The sequence below is a fragment of the Echeneis naucrates genome, chromosome 12, assembly GCF_900963305.1.
Source record: "Echeneis naucrates chromosome 12, fEcheNa1.1, whole genome shotgun sequence".
Lineage (NCBI taxonomy): Eukaryota > Metazoa > Chordata > Actinopteri > Carangiformes > Echeneidae > Echeneis > Echeneis naucrates.
The window spans coordinates 13,433,360-13,452,183 of NC_042522.1; the positions used below are offsets into that span (position 1 = coordinate 13,433,360).

The following is an 18,824-nucleotide window of genomic DNA, read 5'->3' on the forward strand; positions in this document are numbered from 1 at the left end:
CTGAAAAATTAGCAATTAATTATCATGTTACGGAACTTCCTGCAGTATGTTTGTCTGACTCATCCATTTTATACATGGTTTTCCTTTTTGGTTATCTTGCAATAATATGTGATAAGATCCATGGACATGATGGTATAGTAGTGTTGGAATTACAAACTAAATCACTGTTAGCAATTCAATGCTCATTTATCCTGCAGCAAACATTTCATCATTTACTATTTAAATGTTAAAAGACACAGAACAAAGATTTTACACCAAATTGCGCATTGCGTTCCCGTATTCCTCAGAATCCAGTGTCACCATGCAATGGTGTATGAGGCTGAGGTTGATCGTAGAAGGTGAGATAACGTAAATTAATTCATAAAAAGGAAGAAAATTGATATAAGCAAAAACAAGGTTCACATTTGGAATATATTCAGGCTACGAACTTCATTTTTCAAATGAATCTGATATCAAAAATACCATCATTGGTAATGGCCTGGTGTCTCTAAAAACCAGGATAAAAAGGGCGACACACCTCAAAATATTCACTAAAGCTATTGAGACTGTTTTTTTTTTTTTTGTGTGTGTGTGTGCGCGTGCGTCTATATGCTGAAATTAAGCAAATTAGCACATTAAGTCTGAGACTTGAAATATTACTTGAACATTCCAATGTGATGTTTGAGTAAATCAAGTGATACACACTGCAGTGATGATGAAAAGTAGCTTTATTAACCGCACAGAAAAATAATTAGCTCCTTCAGCAGAATCACTTTCCTAATATTATTTTTACACATGCATTACACATGCATGTGTGTAACAGTAGAAAACCAATTGGTGACTGAAACAATTAAAGCCGAGGACGATTAAATGCAAACTCGTTGGGACTTTAATGGAATAATTGAAAGTGTCCTCAGCAACAGTAGCATTATGCCAGGGCATGGTGAAAATTAATTTTTGTAACCCCTGATTCCAAGGGGGCCACGATTGCCTGAAATGCTTCGATGACCCACCACGCTGATGGTCATACATCACCAGTGACTGCTTAATTATAAGAGCGCCATCTCAACCGTGTAGGGTGCACTGTATCTTCATGCATATCTATCAGGACGGAGATAAGAATAGTACTTCTCCCTTCCATTGTGTGAGCTTGAGAATATTAAATGACCTCGGGTATATGCTCAATTATATGAAATGAGCCGCGCTGAGTTTAAATATGAGCTGTTTTCTATCCATTTTTAGTTTTTAAGACTTTCATTTTGTTTTTGGTGGTTGGCTAGCTGGAGTATTTAACATTATGTCCAGATAGTAAATGAAACATATCTAATTGTCAATTTTGCGTTGTGCCGTAGACACCCGGATCCTATAGAACAGATGATAATGCTTTGTAACGTGGCACATGAAAAGCTCTGAACTGCCAGCCTTTACTGCATCTCATTTTGGTAAAATACTACCTGTCCTCCATGTGAACTCAAACATGCCATTTCTTTGAAAAATCACCCCACCACGGTGCTACCCATAATATAACTGATAGCTGTATCCTGTGAACTTCATATTCAAAGACCCACTGCATTGCATCATCTCAGTTCTGATGAGAAAGAGATGCAAATATATTTCACCTATAATTCTTTCCACCCCGCCACCCCCTTGAAAAAAAAAAAAAAAAGTTCTGTATTTCTGCTATGTATTGCATCAGGCATTGTGCAAAGTGGACGGTTTCTGGTGTAGATGCTGCACTGGGGGGAGAAAATTGCTTTTTCTCTGTGATATGTCATAGCTGTGGGATGGGAACTTTGTTTAAGGGCTGCTTCAGTAGATCTCCGAGGTCTGATCAAACCACCGATGTGACTCCTGTCTGGCGGCAAACGCTCTGGTGTTCGATGTTAATACATTCATGAATCACAGTCTTTTCTCCTTCTCTTTCTAAAAGATTGTAATGGCTTAGATTCTATGAATCATATTTCTTTTTACTCTGTCTGTTGTGCGTCTGAGCTTGCTCCTATTGCTCACAATTTTTGCATATGTATTACTAAGAATAAACTAGTAGAACGACCACTAGATTCAACTTCTCACAGCGGCTAAGACCGCAGTGAGACAGTGACAGACAGCAGGCAACTGCAATGGAGTACTTTACTGAAACTGATATATCGAAAACTACCCTTTCAGTGATTTACAGACACACTTTGGCTACTGCCAGAGCATTCTTCAAAAGGGTACAAATAGAGTAGAGTAAAAGCAGTTTGACAAGCAGCCAATAACAACAAATAAGATCTTTGCAATAGTTGCTCAAGTGCTTTGATGACACAATGCAAATACCATTTTTTCAAATGAAGGTCCCCAGGCAGGGCCAAGGGAGCAGTGCATGCTGTTATTCTGAAATGGAACAAAACAATGATGTTGTAGATGCTCATTGACGCGAAGGCGTGTGTGTGTGTGTGTGTGTGTGTGCGCATGTATTGTTTTTCTGGACAAAAAGGTAAAAGCTATTTCAAACAGGCACTTAAATATATGAGATGTTTGGAGGACAAGCTTGTACATCTTTGTATTATCTACATTCAGCAGACAACTTTAGGTCAAAGATTAGATAGAAAATAGTTAACCCACTGATTTTGTGTGAAAAAAGTCCGCAGTCAGATTACTATAGAGTATTACCCAAAAAAAACAAAAAAAAAAAAAACAAAAACAAATACTTACCCTGTGAAATTGTATGAATAATATATTTTTGCTGTGGAAAAAAAATGATATTGTCAAATCAGGTTGGTATCAGCAAGTCACTCGGTGGAAAACTGTTTTATCTGTTCTCGCTGTCAGTCAGTTGTCATTTATGCGTTACAGCTGATATCTGAGTCTCCTGCTGTTGGTGCCCTATGACAGAGAGACAGTGTAAGGGGAAGGACAGCAAAAAACTCGACGGACTTGGGAAAACGATTGCTTGAGTAAGTGAGAAACTGGCAGCTCAATGCCAGAAGAATAGAGTACTCACACTTCAGCCTGGCCCAGAACTGACAGCATCAGACATAATGATGTTCGCTCAAAGAGCCGGGATAAACCTTGGGGCCATAAGGCCAAGCCAGCGAGTCTTCTGTCCTGTTCAAACTGATGCAATATGCTTTTCCTTTCGCTCCCTCTCTGCATTTTATATGATAATGTCCCTTTATAGAGAGCCAGCTGATAAGATAAAGACAACTCCCGATACACATGCACTCAATAATACACTGTAAGATCGAGCTGCTGATAAACCATAACTGGGCATAAAACTTAAGATAACAAACACCATGAAGTGCCAGTTGAAATGTTAGCGCAAATTAAATTTCAACACTGGAACGGATATGTGTATTATAGAATTTGCTTTGCTCTGGTTTTGGACACAATCCACAAAGACACTGGAGTGTAGTTTAAAGGGGCCACTTCTGAGTTCTGCCACTGAACATTTTTCTGAGCTGGAAGGAAGGTGGAGGGCGATTGTTTTTCGACTAAAGGTTGTAATAGACCTTCTGAGCAGTAATACATCCTCTGGGTTAATGGAGGTGGAGCTAGCTGGTTAGCATGAGACATTCAGTTGCAGAACAGATGCAGACACAAACGTCAATAGCGGTGGTGCTTTTCATCTCTGGTAACAGGCGGGTAAAGACATAATACCTGATGGTGGACTCGCAACATTACAACATTTCAGGGCTAACATTTGCTATATACAAATAAGAAAGATTTAAAATGGCTCCAGTAATCAGGGGTCTGAAATGAATATGTACAGAAGACGTTGTCAATATTAATGATGACAAAATTAATGAATAATGCAATCAACACAGGGACACACAACACAAAGAGCAAGTAAAATATTCTAATACTGTCAAAATGCATCCGAAAGTAAACAAATATAAGAAATATGAATTATTCAATAAATATTCAACTGACATTAAAAATAAAAGTGCATCAAAATAAACTGAATCTAATACAATACAAACTACAGGACTGACAATGAAGTGACAAAGGATTTCTTCCACAGCTTTCAATGTAAATCTCTGTGTCTAAGTAATCAGGGTGGTGTATAAAGGAAGTTACATCTGAGTAAATACCTTGAAATGGCAAGCTTAAAATTCGTAAGTGCAAAAATCTATTTGTCTAACAGGGAACTGATGAAAATGAAATTGGTGCTCCATTTTAAGTACTGAGGAAGAGTCCAGAGAACAAAGTAATTTGGGAGTGGAGACAAAAAAGTGAGTGACTGTTTCAAAGTTCAAAGTGTTTAAACTGACAGAATAGTGCAAAAGCTACTTGCAAATCAAAATAAGATCACATTAAAAAATCATGTGTAGAATTTTAAAGCAATTTTAAAATGGAGGATGTCACATTAAAGGAAAAATAAAAAAGTAAATTAAACAAATCACACCTAAATAATAAAATGAATCATGGATCAACACTGTCGTGGCCTACAGGGGCACTTAAATAGAACAGAGCCATTGCAAATGTTAATAGCAGCACCTGCTCTCTTCCTGCAATAACAATCAAGGCTAAATGTCTGTGTGAAAATTCTCATCTATAAAAATCATTCACCAAGAAAGGACGGATATATGCGAGCAACAGCTGACATTTAAAAAGAAAAAATACTTATCATGAAACAATGGTTTGAGAAGAGAGTTTGAGAAGGAGAAAAAGTGCAAGTGCAACATCTTGTTTGAAGACATGAATAAGGCAGAAAACTTGAAGCCAGATTCAAGTTTGGAAATGTTTCACTTACTGTAACTGTGTTTTATTCATGCCACGTGATGCTGCCCTCAAGAATTTAAAAACAATTTGAAATTATTAAGCCCAATTCTAAAAATGTTTAGGATGAAGTTTTACGTTACAGCATGATTCTAGTGTACGCAATGATAACTTTTATTTTAGGTTTGACCTCAAGGACAAATGCCAAAAAGTGTAAAGTGTAGCAGTAAAAAAAAAAAAAAAAAGAGCAACACAATAGATCACTGTGCATGGAGCTTAATATAATTAACTGTATAATTAATTATATTAATTTAATTATTGTGATAGTCTTCCAGACGGTGTTATGATGACAGAAGCAAGGGAGACAACGTAACATAAAAAGAGATAAAGTCTGTGTTGGGCTCTTGGCTGGTTGGAGAATTCCGCTTGTCAAACTGATTTCTCTTTTATTCATACTTGACAGATAAAAGGTCAGATCAGCCTTTTTATGCTTCTATGGGTCATATCTGAGTCTTAGCATAAGAGACCTACATGGTCCCTTAAATTTTTATAAGAACATTTTTATTAAACTGTGACAGTTCATGTCAAGCTGTTCACATCTCTGGTTAAACTGATAATTTTGCACTCAAACTGAGATAAAACAAACTACACAGTCACAAGTGACTATCGTGTTATTTTGGAATGCTTGTGTCAGTTTGCATCGCGTTGTAATGGGAGCTTATTGCCAGCTTCATACACGCCTCTTCTCATGAACTCTCAAAAAAGGTGTTGCAAAGGTGAAAGTGCAAGAATGGAGAGCTGTGAACAGGAAAGGTGAGTGGATTCGCGAGCACGGTGGTGGATTGAGCAAGGAGATGGTGCATGGAAAAGAAACAGACAGAAATAGAGGAGAGGTGAGCTGTAAAGCCAAAAAGAGAATGGGTGCAAAAAACGGGACCTGAAGCCTGAAAAGTTGGAATCTGGGAAGCAAGTGCAGGGGTGAAGTGATGAGAAAACAGAGAGATGAGGATGGGAGCTGCAAAAACAGCTAGGGCCGTTCACAGCAAGTTAAGGTGAAGAGATAAAGCACTTAGGAAGTATTGACATCCATAAAAGTGTGAGGATGTCACCAAATAAATGCTTTAAAAAGGCAAAAGCAGCACATAAAGTGCTAAAAGTGCAAAGGTTGATTTTCAGGAAGTTTGTGTAGAAAAAAAAAATCCTGTTATTAGCAACACTATACTGTGTGTACATGTTTTCGAACTCTCATACCCCGCCATTAAAAAAAGCAACAGTCTGGCAGAAAACGCAACTGATACACATGCAAGAATCCAGCACAGCAGCTAATCAGCTTCCTCGCTCACCTGCTAATGGCTGGTAATTGCGCACTTCAAAACACAGACACTCCCCCCATTACCCTAACAACATCTCATCAATAACAGCTAATATACCAAGAGGTGCATCACAATTAAGGCTGCACAGCTACCTTCATCAGATCTTAACCTCCATGTAGATATATAACTTTCCTCTCTCTGGGATAAGTTATTCTAACGGCACTTCTTGTGGGGATATTAAAAAAAAAAAAAAAAAAAAAATTAAAAAGGCAAAATAAAAGCTGGAAGGACAAACAGTAACCCCACACTCATTATGCAGCATAGAGATAAGTTGTTGCTTATCTAAAGAGGGTGATCACATCAAGGTGTCTCAGCACACTTAACCATAAATGAGGATTAACATTGGCAGTCAGTCAGGTCATTGGCACGCATAAGTTACTCTCCATAAAGAGAGCCTTTTTATACATATCTGATGCTGGGACACCACATCAATCATTGCAATACGGACCGGGTCAAAGCAGTATTGAAAAATGGGAACATTTAAAGGCAAAATCATTTGAGGGGAGCTTGGATGGTAATTTGTGGCGCTGACCAACAGCAAGCTGTGAGGGCTTACTACTGGCAGTGCAGGGCCTTCTGTAAGGGGGGTCGCAGCTTATTACATAGCTGTGTTGCATCATCAACTTATAATTGCCTTCTACAGAAGAAGAATGCTTTGCAGGCAACATTCAGACAGGGGTTAATGATAATATGTCCTTTGAATAAACTTATTGTCTCATTAACAAATGAGCTCGCAAACTTTTTTCTCCCCCCTCTTCACTCTTCATTGGCTAAAATGACAAAATCTCAAGAAAAAAAATGCTGCGGGGAGCAATTATAGAGTATTGCAAGGAAAACAGGAAGGAGCTACTGTGCGAGTGGAGCCAGTAGCGTGCTCCTCACTGGTTAATGTGCAAGTTTTGTTGTGCCACTTTCTTGGCGTGACCTTAAGCCTGGCAAAAAAAGAATATATATATGACAGCCACCGACCAGGGATATATCCTGCTCAGATTAAAATGCCCACGCTATCTAGTCATGGCATGATATGACACTAATAACCAAGTGTCATATTTTGTTGTTATGACAATTGGGAGGGCGGTCAAAACAACAGCAGTCAGCAGTGACACATAACACCGTGGATGGCTGTGTAATCACTTGTAAGGGATGAAGGAAACACTGCATTCCTTCACGTCACCGATTGATTCGTATCAAATTGTACGTACAACCACAACCACAACCACATCCATCATCTTACGTTAGCGCTTCTAACTTACCATAACTGAGATGTGGAGAAGATGCATATGCTCGTGGAGGACATGGGCAGGCTCCCGGGCCGTGGGCTGCGTTGTTTGAGCCTGAAGCTCAGACTCGGTCATGGACACGTGGAAGTACAGCGTTCCATTTTCCAACCACTGCTGCTTCCAGTGCACCTTAGAAATATCTTCGCCCGTACCAGACATCTCTGCAGAGACCAAGAAGGGAGGGTAATTTAATCCAGGAGTAATTAACATTTAAAGTGTGCCAGTTTGAGCACATAAAAATTCTAAAGAACAAAACAAACACACAAAAGCAGCTTAGAAAGTACATGATGTATAAGCTGAAGTTCAAATGTGACTGTTATGGGTTATGCATTAGAATTCCAGTTCAGTGCTCCCTCTCTCAGTGCACATCAACACTGTGCTGCAACTAGAAACCTTGAACTCTCGAATAGCTGGACAGTCTTCTAAGGCTGTCATCATTTTATGCTGTGTGCAGTTGGCTCAGTGAGAATTACTGTCAGGCGACAGCATTGCTTTGCTGCTTTGATGAAATCTTTATGATGACAACCTTTCCACTCATGGTATTAGCCAGAGATTAGCCTGAATTTAAAATGAAAAATAAAAAAAGAAAAAAAATAAGAGGAAGAAGAAGAGGGGGAAAAAAAAAAACACAACAAGCATCCCAAATGTTTCAGCTTTTCTAATCAATACAGCACTTCAATTATAACCAAAATGAGTCACAGATGGGAAAGGCTTATTTGCGTTAATATTTATTTGTTTACACTCCACTTATTAGCCAGGCAAGACACACACACATGCACACTCAAAATCAAAATTGAAAGACAATGAGTCTATCAAGCACGGCTGACTTTAAATTTGCAGAGCAGTCGTAGAAATGCTTCCTCCCTATTCAATGTCGTCCTCTTATCTGCATAAATCATGCTACATTTTCTACCAGTACGAAGGCATTAGCTTCAGGCCAGCGCTGGCATTAAGTATCTAACATCAAAAGAAAACTGGTAAGATTTAAAAGTAAAGGAGAAGAGAGAATATGCAAGTTGAAAAAAGGCGAAAATACAGGACAAAAAAAAAAAACAAATACACAACTCAATGAAAATTTATGGGGGACCCAAATGTGAAAAAAGAAGATGAAAACGAGCAAGTGGATCAGCAGTTGATTTTGATATGGATCATAGCACAAGAATCTAATGCCATCAAGTGGGAGTGCTTCTCAGTGGAGGAGTAGTGAGAAGCCTTGGGGAGTGTACGATTTGCGAGGCCTGATACAGTATTTGTCATGACGCTCGGTGACAAGGGCACAGACATCTGCTGACATCTCCGATCAGCGGCAGGTAGCAAATGACAAATGGCTTTCGGCACAGCTGGTTATTAACCCACTGACTCCGGGTCAGAGGACACGGGCTACGATGGGAGGGTTAGGTGAGCTGTACTCGGCGGTGCCACGGCCTTTGGGTGCAGCGAGAGCACATGCAGAGCCGACATCATAAAAACGACTGAACTCAGAACTCGACTGGTGCATTTGGTATAAAATAATGCACCGTTAACATTAGTCAAAATACAGTCGCCGCAAAGCTGATATTTTATAACCTTTCCTCCTTCCTCCTCTGCCGTTTTAATTAATTAATCCTGACATTTTTTTTATATTATCTTTTCATTCTGTATTTATCATTTATTCTCTCAAAGGTCAGAAAATAGAAAAGCGGCCATCACAAAGTCCAGAGTCACCTTCAGGTTGATTGGGACAGTACCCATACTGTTTTGTGTTGGTCAACACGCTGAAGCTGATATATATTTAAAAAAAAAAAAGTCATAAATCTTCACTTTTGCAGAGGAAGAAGCTGTAAAGGGTTTTTTTTTTTTTATTGCCAAGCTGAAAGTAAAATTTTTCAAAGATCAAAACCTTTTTCTGACAGTTATTATCTCAGCATTAAATCAACATCGTCATCATCCTAAATCCTCATGAACTCACACCAGAAACATCCTCCCTCTTTCAGCACACCTGTGAAATGTTCTATAGTTTTGCTGACTACAGCTCGTGATGAAAGTTTGTAGGGTGTGAAGTTCTAAAAGGCCTTAACTGCTGGCTGTTCATCTCTTTATGTTTAAACTGCTGGCTGAAGACACACTGCTTGACCTATCACCTTGACAGAAGATAAAGCTTTGTGTGCTGGGGCAACAGTGAGGTGCCTCCTGCCATCTGTTAGTGTTTTAAACAGGGCTTATAAAGCGCACGTCAGGTTTACCTTGGAACTTTGCTCAGATGCTTTATGTGCATTCCTGCACATAAGGAAAACACAAAAGCAGAATAAACAATAGTTATTTTAAGATTTGATTAACACCGATAATCTGAGAGTTTGATTCAAATCAAAAGGGATTTCCTTGCACACGGAAAAGTCCAGCAATGGAAGTAATAACATGCAGTAATAGACCTTCTAGGGCTGTTACATTTCTTTGTACGATTTTTATGTAGATGAGGACGCTCAGCAAGCATACAATTTAAAGACAAAAGGACTGCGTCTGTGTGTCCTTGTCTTTTGGGCCATGAGACTTGTCACTGGGCGCCTAGCCAGACACTAGAGGGATATAGGTGTACGGCCTCAAGGTCTGCTTGTAATTCATTAGGAGGAACATTATTAATGTGTATATGTGCATGACTGTGTGCGTGCATAGATCCTGCATGAGTGCGACTGAAGCCAGTGTGCGCTCCAAGCACATACTGGCTCGTCAGCAGTGCGGCGCCTCCCAAACTGAGTGGAAGGACAACTCAAACTGAGTCTAAGGGCGACTCACAGGAATGCCATGATGAAGATTTCATAGATCCGGAGGGACTGGCTGCACAGATCGCAGAGAAATAACAACACACCATGATGTTTTTATCATTACTGAGTAAAACAGCTCGTTGGAACTGCTCCTGTCTTTTTAGGGGTTTTCAGCAGTGCAGCTATGAAGGACTAAGTTATGTTATTGAAAACAGTTTGGATGATAATACAAGTGTTACAAGTTAAGGCCATTAACATAATTTTTACATTACTGCTGACCTTATACTACATGCAGTCAACCAGTGTAAAGGTTTTAAATTTATATTGTTTTTGTTTTCTTCAAGCAACCACTGGTGTCAGGTAATAAAAATCCATGAGATATTGCCTTTCAGAGTTAAATGCATCATTTGTTGGAGGGCACTTCAAAGCTTAAGGACACTGGGATAAGGATCTTATGGAAAGCAGGCGCTGGCTGGTCACAGCTACGCAAAAAAAAATAACTAACTTTGACACGAGGGCGGCACAGGACAGCAGCAGTTCAAAAAGTAGTCAACTGTTCTACCACTCAGTACCACAGCTGAGCACGTCAGAGCAGCAAAGTGATGGAAATCCTGCTGGCCTCTGTCTGTTTCCATCTCTGTTCTCTATTTTCCGGATAGTTTTGTACTAAGGTCATTTGGAGACAACACACAGAGCGTACCATGCCACCGACCTGTGTTGCTCTTTCAAAAACGATAAAGATTAACTTTTGCATGCATCCATTTGACTGAAATATGAAAGCATTGGTTTGGTCCATTTTCACTTTTCATAATATCCAGCAGAGATAGTAAAAGCTTGGCCTAAACCCTAAAAAAAGCCTTCCTACTCTGTTAAGTTCTCCACGCAGGTGCTCAAAATACAACTGAAATCTCTTGAACACACATTGTCAGCAGAACTCTTATTACAAGAGCTACTGATCATGTAAGTGCTCGCTCTGCTTCTTACAGTTTTTCTCATCCCTTTTCTTTTATCTGCTCCTCTGCTGTTCCCCCAAGATCTTTCATCTCATTTCTTCATCAGTTGCAAGGTTTGGTTACTCCGAAATGCTGAGTTAAGTTTTAGATTTGCTGCATTCGTGTTCCTTAAAATTTTGCCTACGGCATGAGTGAATTCCACTTAGCATTGTCTGTCCAATTTGGATATCTGATGAGATGAGGCGTGCAATGTCAGAAAAACAAAGGCCCTTGAAGCCTCCAACCCAAAACCTGAATGATTCCATCTGATTTTGACTGTGCGCAGTGCAGAAACACAAAAGAAATATTGACTCACAAAGATCTGTGTGTTTTCAAGCCAGGATTTAATAAAATTGAATCAGCGAGAGGGGGGAACATCAGGGGGGCATGCATCTGTGAGTGACTTCTGGTAATATTATAACAAATTGCTATATTTTTCAAACCCAGCCTGCTACCTCTAACAAATTCGAATGACCCTTTCTAATGGTAGAGGCTGCTAGTAGCACCCCTACGAGTCCCAAAGCATTGATCACTGAGCCCAACACACTGTTGCACTACTCATTAAGCCAACACAATACTAATTCATGTGCAAACAAGCACCTAAAAACAGGTGTCTGACTGTGTCTGGCTGATATGTTACTAAAACTACAGATTATTGTATCTCATTTAAAAAGTTTGTGATTTTTTTTTTTTTTTTTTTTTTAATACAGTACCACAGAGTCATTGTTGTCCGTTGTGGCAATTGGTGGGGGAAAAAAAGTCAAACACACTAAATTGGTCTGAGATCTCTGATACTAGAAAACAATCATGAACCACTTTGATTGCACATAAAAAAAGTGTTTTTTGCAGAGAAAATGACTGAAGTATCTTAACTCCCACCTAATTTATTACACAAAGCTTCTTTGCTCATTAAAAGCATAATCCACTCAAAAATTGAGTATATATTTGATATTTCAACATTTCAGTTTTTGAATTACTGGGGATTAGCATCTGCTCAAGGTCAACAGTAGAAAAGCTGGAAATGATGTCATCCAGAGACAAATCCTTGGGTTGCTCCACTGAACATGAACATTAAAAACTCGCTTGACACTGTGAAGGTAACCATGGTGATTTAACTGGGATGTGGGAATATTTTGAGATTCACAGCTGGAACCCATTTGAATGGAATGTCTTAAAAAAAAGAAAAAAAAAAAAAACAATCTCACGAGTCAAAAACTAATCCAGTGTCAATGGAGCGTCTCCAAAATGTATTACCTGAAAACATCTTTAGTTCAATCCTCAAAGCTCTTATCTCCAGTCAGGGAGGCGGGAGTTTGTGTTTTGAGACGCTGACTGTAATGTCTGAAGTGCTGCTTTTATGGGTGGAGTTAACTTTAATGTCAGATAAGTGCCCAACATACACAATAACTTTTTTTCTTTTTTTTTTTTTTTTTTCAAACAGTCTGATGACAAATTACAGCACAACCACACTGCCAAGATAACATTCCAGTCAACAGCCTGAATACAAAGGTTCAGAACATTCTCCCATTATATATAATATATACGTATAATATCCAGTCTTTTGCCTGCCCACACAACAACACATCTTCCCAAAAGGCATTCATCAGTTTAAGGGTCATCATAAGCGTGCAGGCTGAGTGACTGTGCAAGTCCGACAGCTTCATGACACTTTGTCGCCTTGGCAACAAGCACACGTCATCAACATTTACGGTGATGAAAGCTGGCACCTTAAAGGTGGCCGCGCTGGCTGTCCTCATACATGTTGAAAAGCATGTCCGTCTCCCACCGAGTGCAGTCCACATTTCATTGTGCAAGCTGCTCATAGCAGGGATGTCTCTTGGCAACACACCGGGCAGATCGATATTCAATAATTCATTGGAGGAAATGGGAATGGATTCATTGGTTTCAAATGTGCTCAAAATGAAAGTAAGGGGGGAAAAAGGATATGTGAGAGGCTGTGAAAGAGACAAGAAGACAGAGCGGAAGACACAAAAAAGGGAAATAGGATTTATCAGCCTGACACAAGCTGAAAGTGCTCAAGAACATTAGCATAGCTCCCAGCACCCTCAAAAAGTCTGTCACCTGTGACAATGGCAAAGTCAACATGTTTTTCCTTTCTGATTTCACACTCCTTAATCAGCAGCAAAGCCAATATGCCTCCTTTATTAGCTACTGAATGGGCTGAATGTCATATTCTTAAAATACTAACTGCGCCATTTAGAAACATCTAACGGAAGCTATGGAATATTTAGGCAGACACAACATAAGTTACAAAAGCCATGCAGGGTTCTTGAATCGAATTTAACACCTGTGTGACTAAATGTCACCCTAATGGCTCTTTATAAACCACTAATGAAATAGCTGGCATTCACATAAAGACCAATGAAAATGAACGGCAATTAAAAATGCATCAAGATTTTTTTTTTTTTTTTTTCCCTCCTTCTCCAGGAATCTTATGAGTGTCATCTACCCATCTACACAGTGGAATATCAAGTGTGTTTTTGTTTTTGTTTTTTTTTTTTGTTGAGACAAGTGCAGCCCCAGTATAGCATATGTTGGATCACATTATTCATTTTCAGGTCTTTCTCAGAGGAGAGTTTCACGTTACAAGGTTACTGTAATGTCCATGCTGCTATGAAGAAGTAGGTGGTCATAGGGCCCATTATAAATTAGTTATTTAGATTATTAAATATTTCAATTGCAAAAGCTCTTGGTGGGTAAACAGCTGGTTATGCTTGAACTTGTAGGAATGACAAACCTTAAAAATAGCTCCTTTAATGTATATGAAAATTCCAATTTGAATTGCTATCACCTGCCAAGATGAACACATTTATTTAACCATAAAAAAAGAGCTGACAGAGTGGAGGGGTATTCTGTTAACTCTACAGTTTGTGAAGAAAAAGAAGAGCAGCAAGAAAAGAAAAAGGTGTCATTTCAGACCTCCGCGACCGTTGTTGCTGTACTTTGCTCAATCAGCACCATGGGATCCAAATCTGTTGACTCAACACCTGTTTCTCTGGGTGACCTGTTTTTCACTTCAATTCCCTCCGTGTCCCTCACTGCAGAGGCAGCTTTATACATTTTTTACAATGAAAAAGTCTTTGGGTAAGATGTAGGTGATTACTCTACCAGCCACTAAATTACAGCAGTTAATAACTGAGGCATGTTTGTTCATAATGTAATTTTACTATTTAGCTGTGTTTTTAAGCTAAATGTAAGGTCTTATAATCTAAAAGAGTCTTTGTGGTATCTTTAAACAATACTTCATCTGCAGCAGTCAAAGATATAATATTTGTGTGCAGTGACAACAAATTTGCTCTTTTTGGTCATTTTTGAGAATTAATGGCGGTGGAGTTGAAGGATTGTGGAAGGATTTCAACGGTGACGAGAACTTTGTCCCCAAAGTTCTTACTGAGGTCCTCTGAAAGATCTCCTGTTAACGAGAGGCCCTGCCAGTGCCACTCAGGCCTTATCGCTGAAGTCCACACCCACGCGCATTCCTACTGTGCTCAATCACAGCGGCAGCTGTTAGACTGCACACTGACCACCTCCTACAGAAAACCAATCATATTTTCAGAGACACTGCCGGTGAGCCTCCCAGCATGACAGAGAAGGTGACTTGCGACTTCAGAACACACAACTTAAGTGTTGCTGTAATCATATTAGGAAGTTTGCCATAAAGAGAGCTGATATATTTCATCACTCTGTTTTTCCCCCAAATAAATATACCAGAAGGGAAGTAGCGCATTATTTCATCATACCTCTGTAACTATATAAATTCATCTCCTAACAAATACACAACACAGCAATCCACACACAATTCTAAAGATTGTCCGACATACTTTCTTACAACAAAGACAAGTAGAAAGTGCACAATGGATGAATTATGAAGCAGCATTTGTGTTACCTTTAGACAAACAGGCCTCTGGGAACCTTTAGTGACAATGTAAATAGAATACACAAATAGCTTCTTGTGTTTGGTCCCATTATGCCACAGCGATTACAATCTGTGTGTGTCATTGTCTGTGTCTGTGTGTATGTGCATATTTACTTTGTACAGTATATACATCCATTGTTATACAAGGTCACTCAGTTTTAAATGATCATAATTAACATAACCCCCCCCCAAAAAAAAAAAAATAAAAAAAAAAATCAACAATTATTGTGGAATGAAATTAAGAACTTAAGAAAATTGGCATCATCATCATCATCATCATTAACCCACTAAATATGAGTTAAAATGTAATTTAGTCTGGATCTATAAATGCTTTGTCCCTTGCGTTCTTCAGGATTAGGCAGGCAGGCCGCCAAAAAGGAGAAGAAAAAACAAAAAGAACAAAAAAAACAGAGCCCTCCTACTCCTAATGTATTTAAAGTGATACATTAACGGGATAAACAGTGCCTTTATCCGCTGAGTACATTGGCTTCTTCAAAAACGCTGCAATCCCATTAACAAGACCAATTCTGATTTCACATCTCCTTCACAATAATGTAAGGCCCTACCAGCGAAGGGGGTTGACTGCTAGTGCCAAAGTGGGAGGCTTGGGTGCAATAATACATGCATTAAGTTTACTAATCCTTTGTTTTGGCTTCAGTTTTAAAAAACGGTCAAATAAGATAGGCAGATCGTATTTGCCCAGCGATTTTTACCTGTCCTCGAAGCAGTCAGGTCTTTTTGCCAGAGAATGTTGATATTGCTACTACTGTCTCCCAAATAAAACTAATGTACCCATGATATGTGAGGTGCAGCACTGAATGAAACCAATGTAATTTTACTTCACTGATTTTCCTTAATTTTTTTCTCCCCTGTAAAATCACGGAAAATTGCCAATTTACACCGTCTGTCCCATAGCACAATTGCATTGGGTGAATTTTATTTCCTTATTTATTTTTTGTCGCAGTGTACTTACTAAGATTCCTAATGTAACAGCAACCAGCCACAGTTAATCTGATTTACATAAAGTCCCACTAAATAAGACCTGATGACGGTCTGTTTTGACACGTGCCGTAAATGTGTGGGAAGCAATGGAGCATAGAAGAGTGTTTTCTGCTGATAAACTTGGATGGTTGGTTGTAGAGAAGACATATTCAAAACAAGTGCATTCATCCCAAAGACTACAGAGAAAGACAAATGTCATCAGCGCATCTAAAGGACCGCTTTCATTTTTATTTTCATTGACGACTTCTCATAAAAACGCTTGGAAAGAAACACTAAGGCATAATTACTTATTATTAATAGTTACTTCACAGATTGTGAACTGGGCCATTAGACAACAGCCATTTAGAAAAAAAAAAAGATATATATAATTTATACATTTATAAAAATACATTATTTTGGCACCAAGTTGAAAATGTATACACATGGGACAGTAATTGTTTTTCTTTACTACTGAAAACAACTAAGATGTTATTCTTCAAGAGAAAAATGTGTATGATGCTCCACAAGCAGCCAAGAATAGTGTATGGGGATATTTTTGCACTTGACTTGAACAATCAAGGTGTAAATTATGGATAATGAAACACCAGAATGAAAATGTCCTCAAATGTAACCACCATATCTTTTTTTTTATCTTTTTTAGTTGTTTTAGTGACGGCCTGCTTGTGCCGAAGCCTTTGGCAACAGCCTTGTTAAAACAGGCCATAATCTGTAGAGTGCACCCATCTGAAACATGCTGGTCAAGGATGAATTTATTGTGGGCTTTCAAGTGGGATTCTCACATCCCAGCATGCACTTGAGAAAATCATGAATGATTGCCACACGAGATGTTTTTGTCTAGAACCAGGTCAAATTGCCCAAGCATAGCTTCGGGATTATTAAAATTAAATGATAAAGAAAGAAAACCCTGATGTGAAAAATAATAATACCATCTTAACTTGCTTGTTCTTGCCTTCATTTTGATTATGTAGTACGTTCTTGAAATAATCCTCCACGCTGGCAAAAACATACCAGAACTTCACAGCACTGTCCATACATGTTGACAAATCTTAGCCAGTCATTCACGTTTTGGCACAAACCCTGGATTGCTGCCATTTCTCTCAGACATCCCAATAATGGATTTTGTCATGCTGGCACCGACTACTTTGTAAAGATAAAGAGAAACCAATCTGCAACTATTTTTTCGTAACAGGAATTGGTCTAGCTTGACATGATGTGCTTGACACGTTGCCAGCTGCTTGCAGAATCCACCTACTGGCTGGCAGACTCTGTTTTGAAACGCGTAAAAGGTCTTAATCAGACTCAACCAGGAAGTAGATTACAGGACACTGCTCCCCAGCTCTGTATCCAGCGTATCCACTCTACCAGCACGGTCAGTGCATTCTTAAATGAAGTCCATGTCAAGTTTGTGGCTAAGCAATATTACAGTGCGAGACAGACACTGAATGCTTAGCACTGTCATCGGTTGTTATCGGATTATTGCTGGGCTTTTTGTGCTGAAGCAACATTTTCTTTTCCCAGAACACAATCACTGAACAGAGTTCAAATCTTCTATCTATATCAGAGAAACAAGTCAACATCAGCAACTCCACACCAACTGCCCCTGCAAAACCAACTTGCACGGAAATGTTTGTTTGAAGTATTGCATCTATTGGAAAAATTGGAAAAGTGCGTTTCACTTCCAAACATAGACATAATTAAAGCAATCAGGCTTGATCTAAGGAGGAGGAGAATATATTTCAGATTGGAGCCATTTTCAGATTTTTGAAAGAAAGGCATTTTTGGGACAACAGAAGTATTAACAAATATGAGCCTCCAGATTTTCTTTCTATTCATGCCTTAGGATAAAATATGGATGGAAAAAATGGTATCTGTCAGTTAATCAATAAGTAGGATTCAACCAAATCTTCTATTGTATGGTCACATTAGATGCCTCAAAGTTTCTCTTTAGAACCTTGCCTTGTTGTTGTGTTTCTAAATCTGAGAAAAATGTTTACTTGATGTGATTACTATTCTGTCCTGCACAGACTATAAACTTGAGACTTATTTTGAGTTCTGTTTGTTTGTTTTTGTTTTTTTTTTTCCTCTCCAGTAGTTCCTTTCATAAATCTCTGCCTCAACTTTCATCATGGATAGACATTTCTGGCCTTCTCCTATTCAAGACTCCCTCCTTCACAAACATTTCCACTGGCAGTATTACCGTTTCCTGTGATTTTGTGAAATATTTCAAGGTTTTAGGTCAGGTTCGCAATTGAATGTCACTTGACTTTGCGCAATTTAATGTTCTGTTAGTGAACTTTGAGCCATTCAACATATGCCCATTACTGTGTTGACCTTGAATTTGTTACATGTTTGCATACTGAGCGCTCACCCTCTTATCTCATGGTCACCTGAGGCGTTGCTGTCAGTATGCAGCTCAGTGTAGGTTTCCTTTCTTTAGAATACATGGAGTGAACTACTTTCTTCTGCTACTTTCTTCCCATCTTGTCAGTCATTAAAACTTTTCTTTAGCCAGCTGCGTAAACTGTTGTCTTTGTTCCCACAACAGTCAAATGTCAAAATACATCACTGTACTGCGCTGACCAAATGGAAATAAATCTTCATATGACTCAAACCTATTGAAACACATTTCCTCCCACGCACGGTCACTCACTCGACGAGCATTACAATTTCCAATGGACAAACAGTGTACAGTAAATGGACTTGATTAATAAACTGAAATGATCTCAAAATGACAAAATCTGGTTGAAATCCATTGTGGAAAAGCCACACTTAAAATGATGAAATACTAATGCATTCCCTTTTAGACATTTTGCCCCCATAGA

The 18,824-nt window shown here is 38.8% G+C and overlaps 1 protein-coding gene across 1 annotated transcript in view; it reads right to left on the reverse strand.

Moving 5' to 3' along the window:
• The window catches only part of astn2 (astrotactin 2), a 228,906-nt gene that overhangs the window by 177,367 nt on the left and 32,715 nt on the right, over positions 1 to 18,824 (reverse strand). Inside the window, exon 2 of the mRNA XM_029516439.1 lies at positions 7,307 to 7,494. Within this exon, the coding sequence (XP_029372299.1) occupies positions 7,307 to 7,494 (188 nt within the window). The remainder of the gene's footprint in view (positions 1 to 7,306; positions 7,495 to 18,824) is intronic.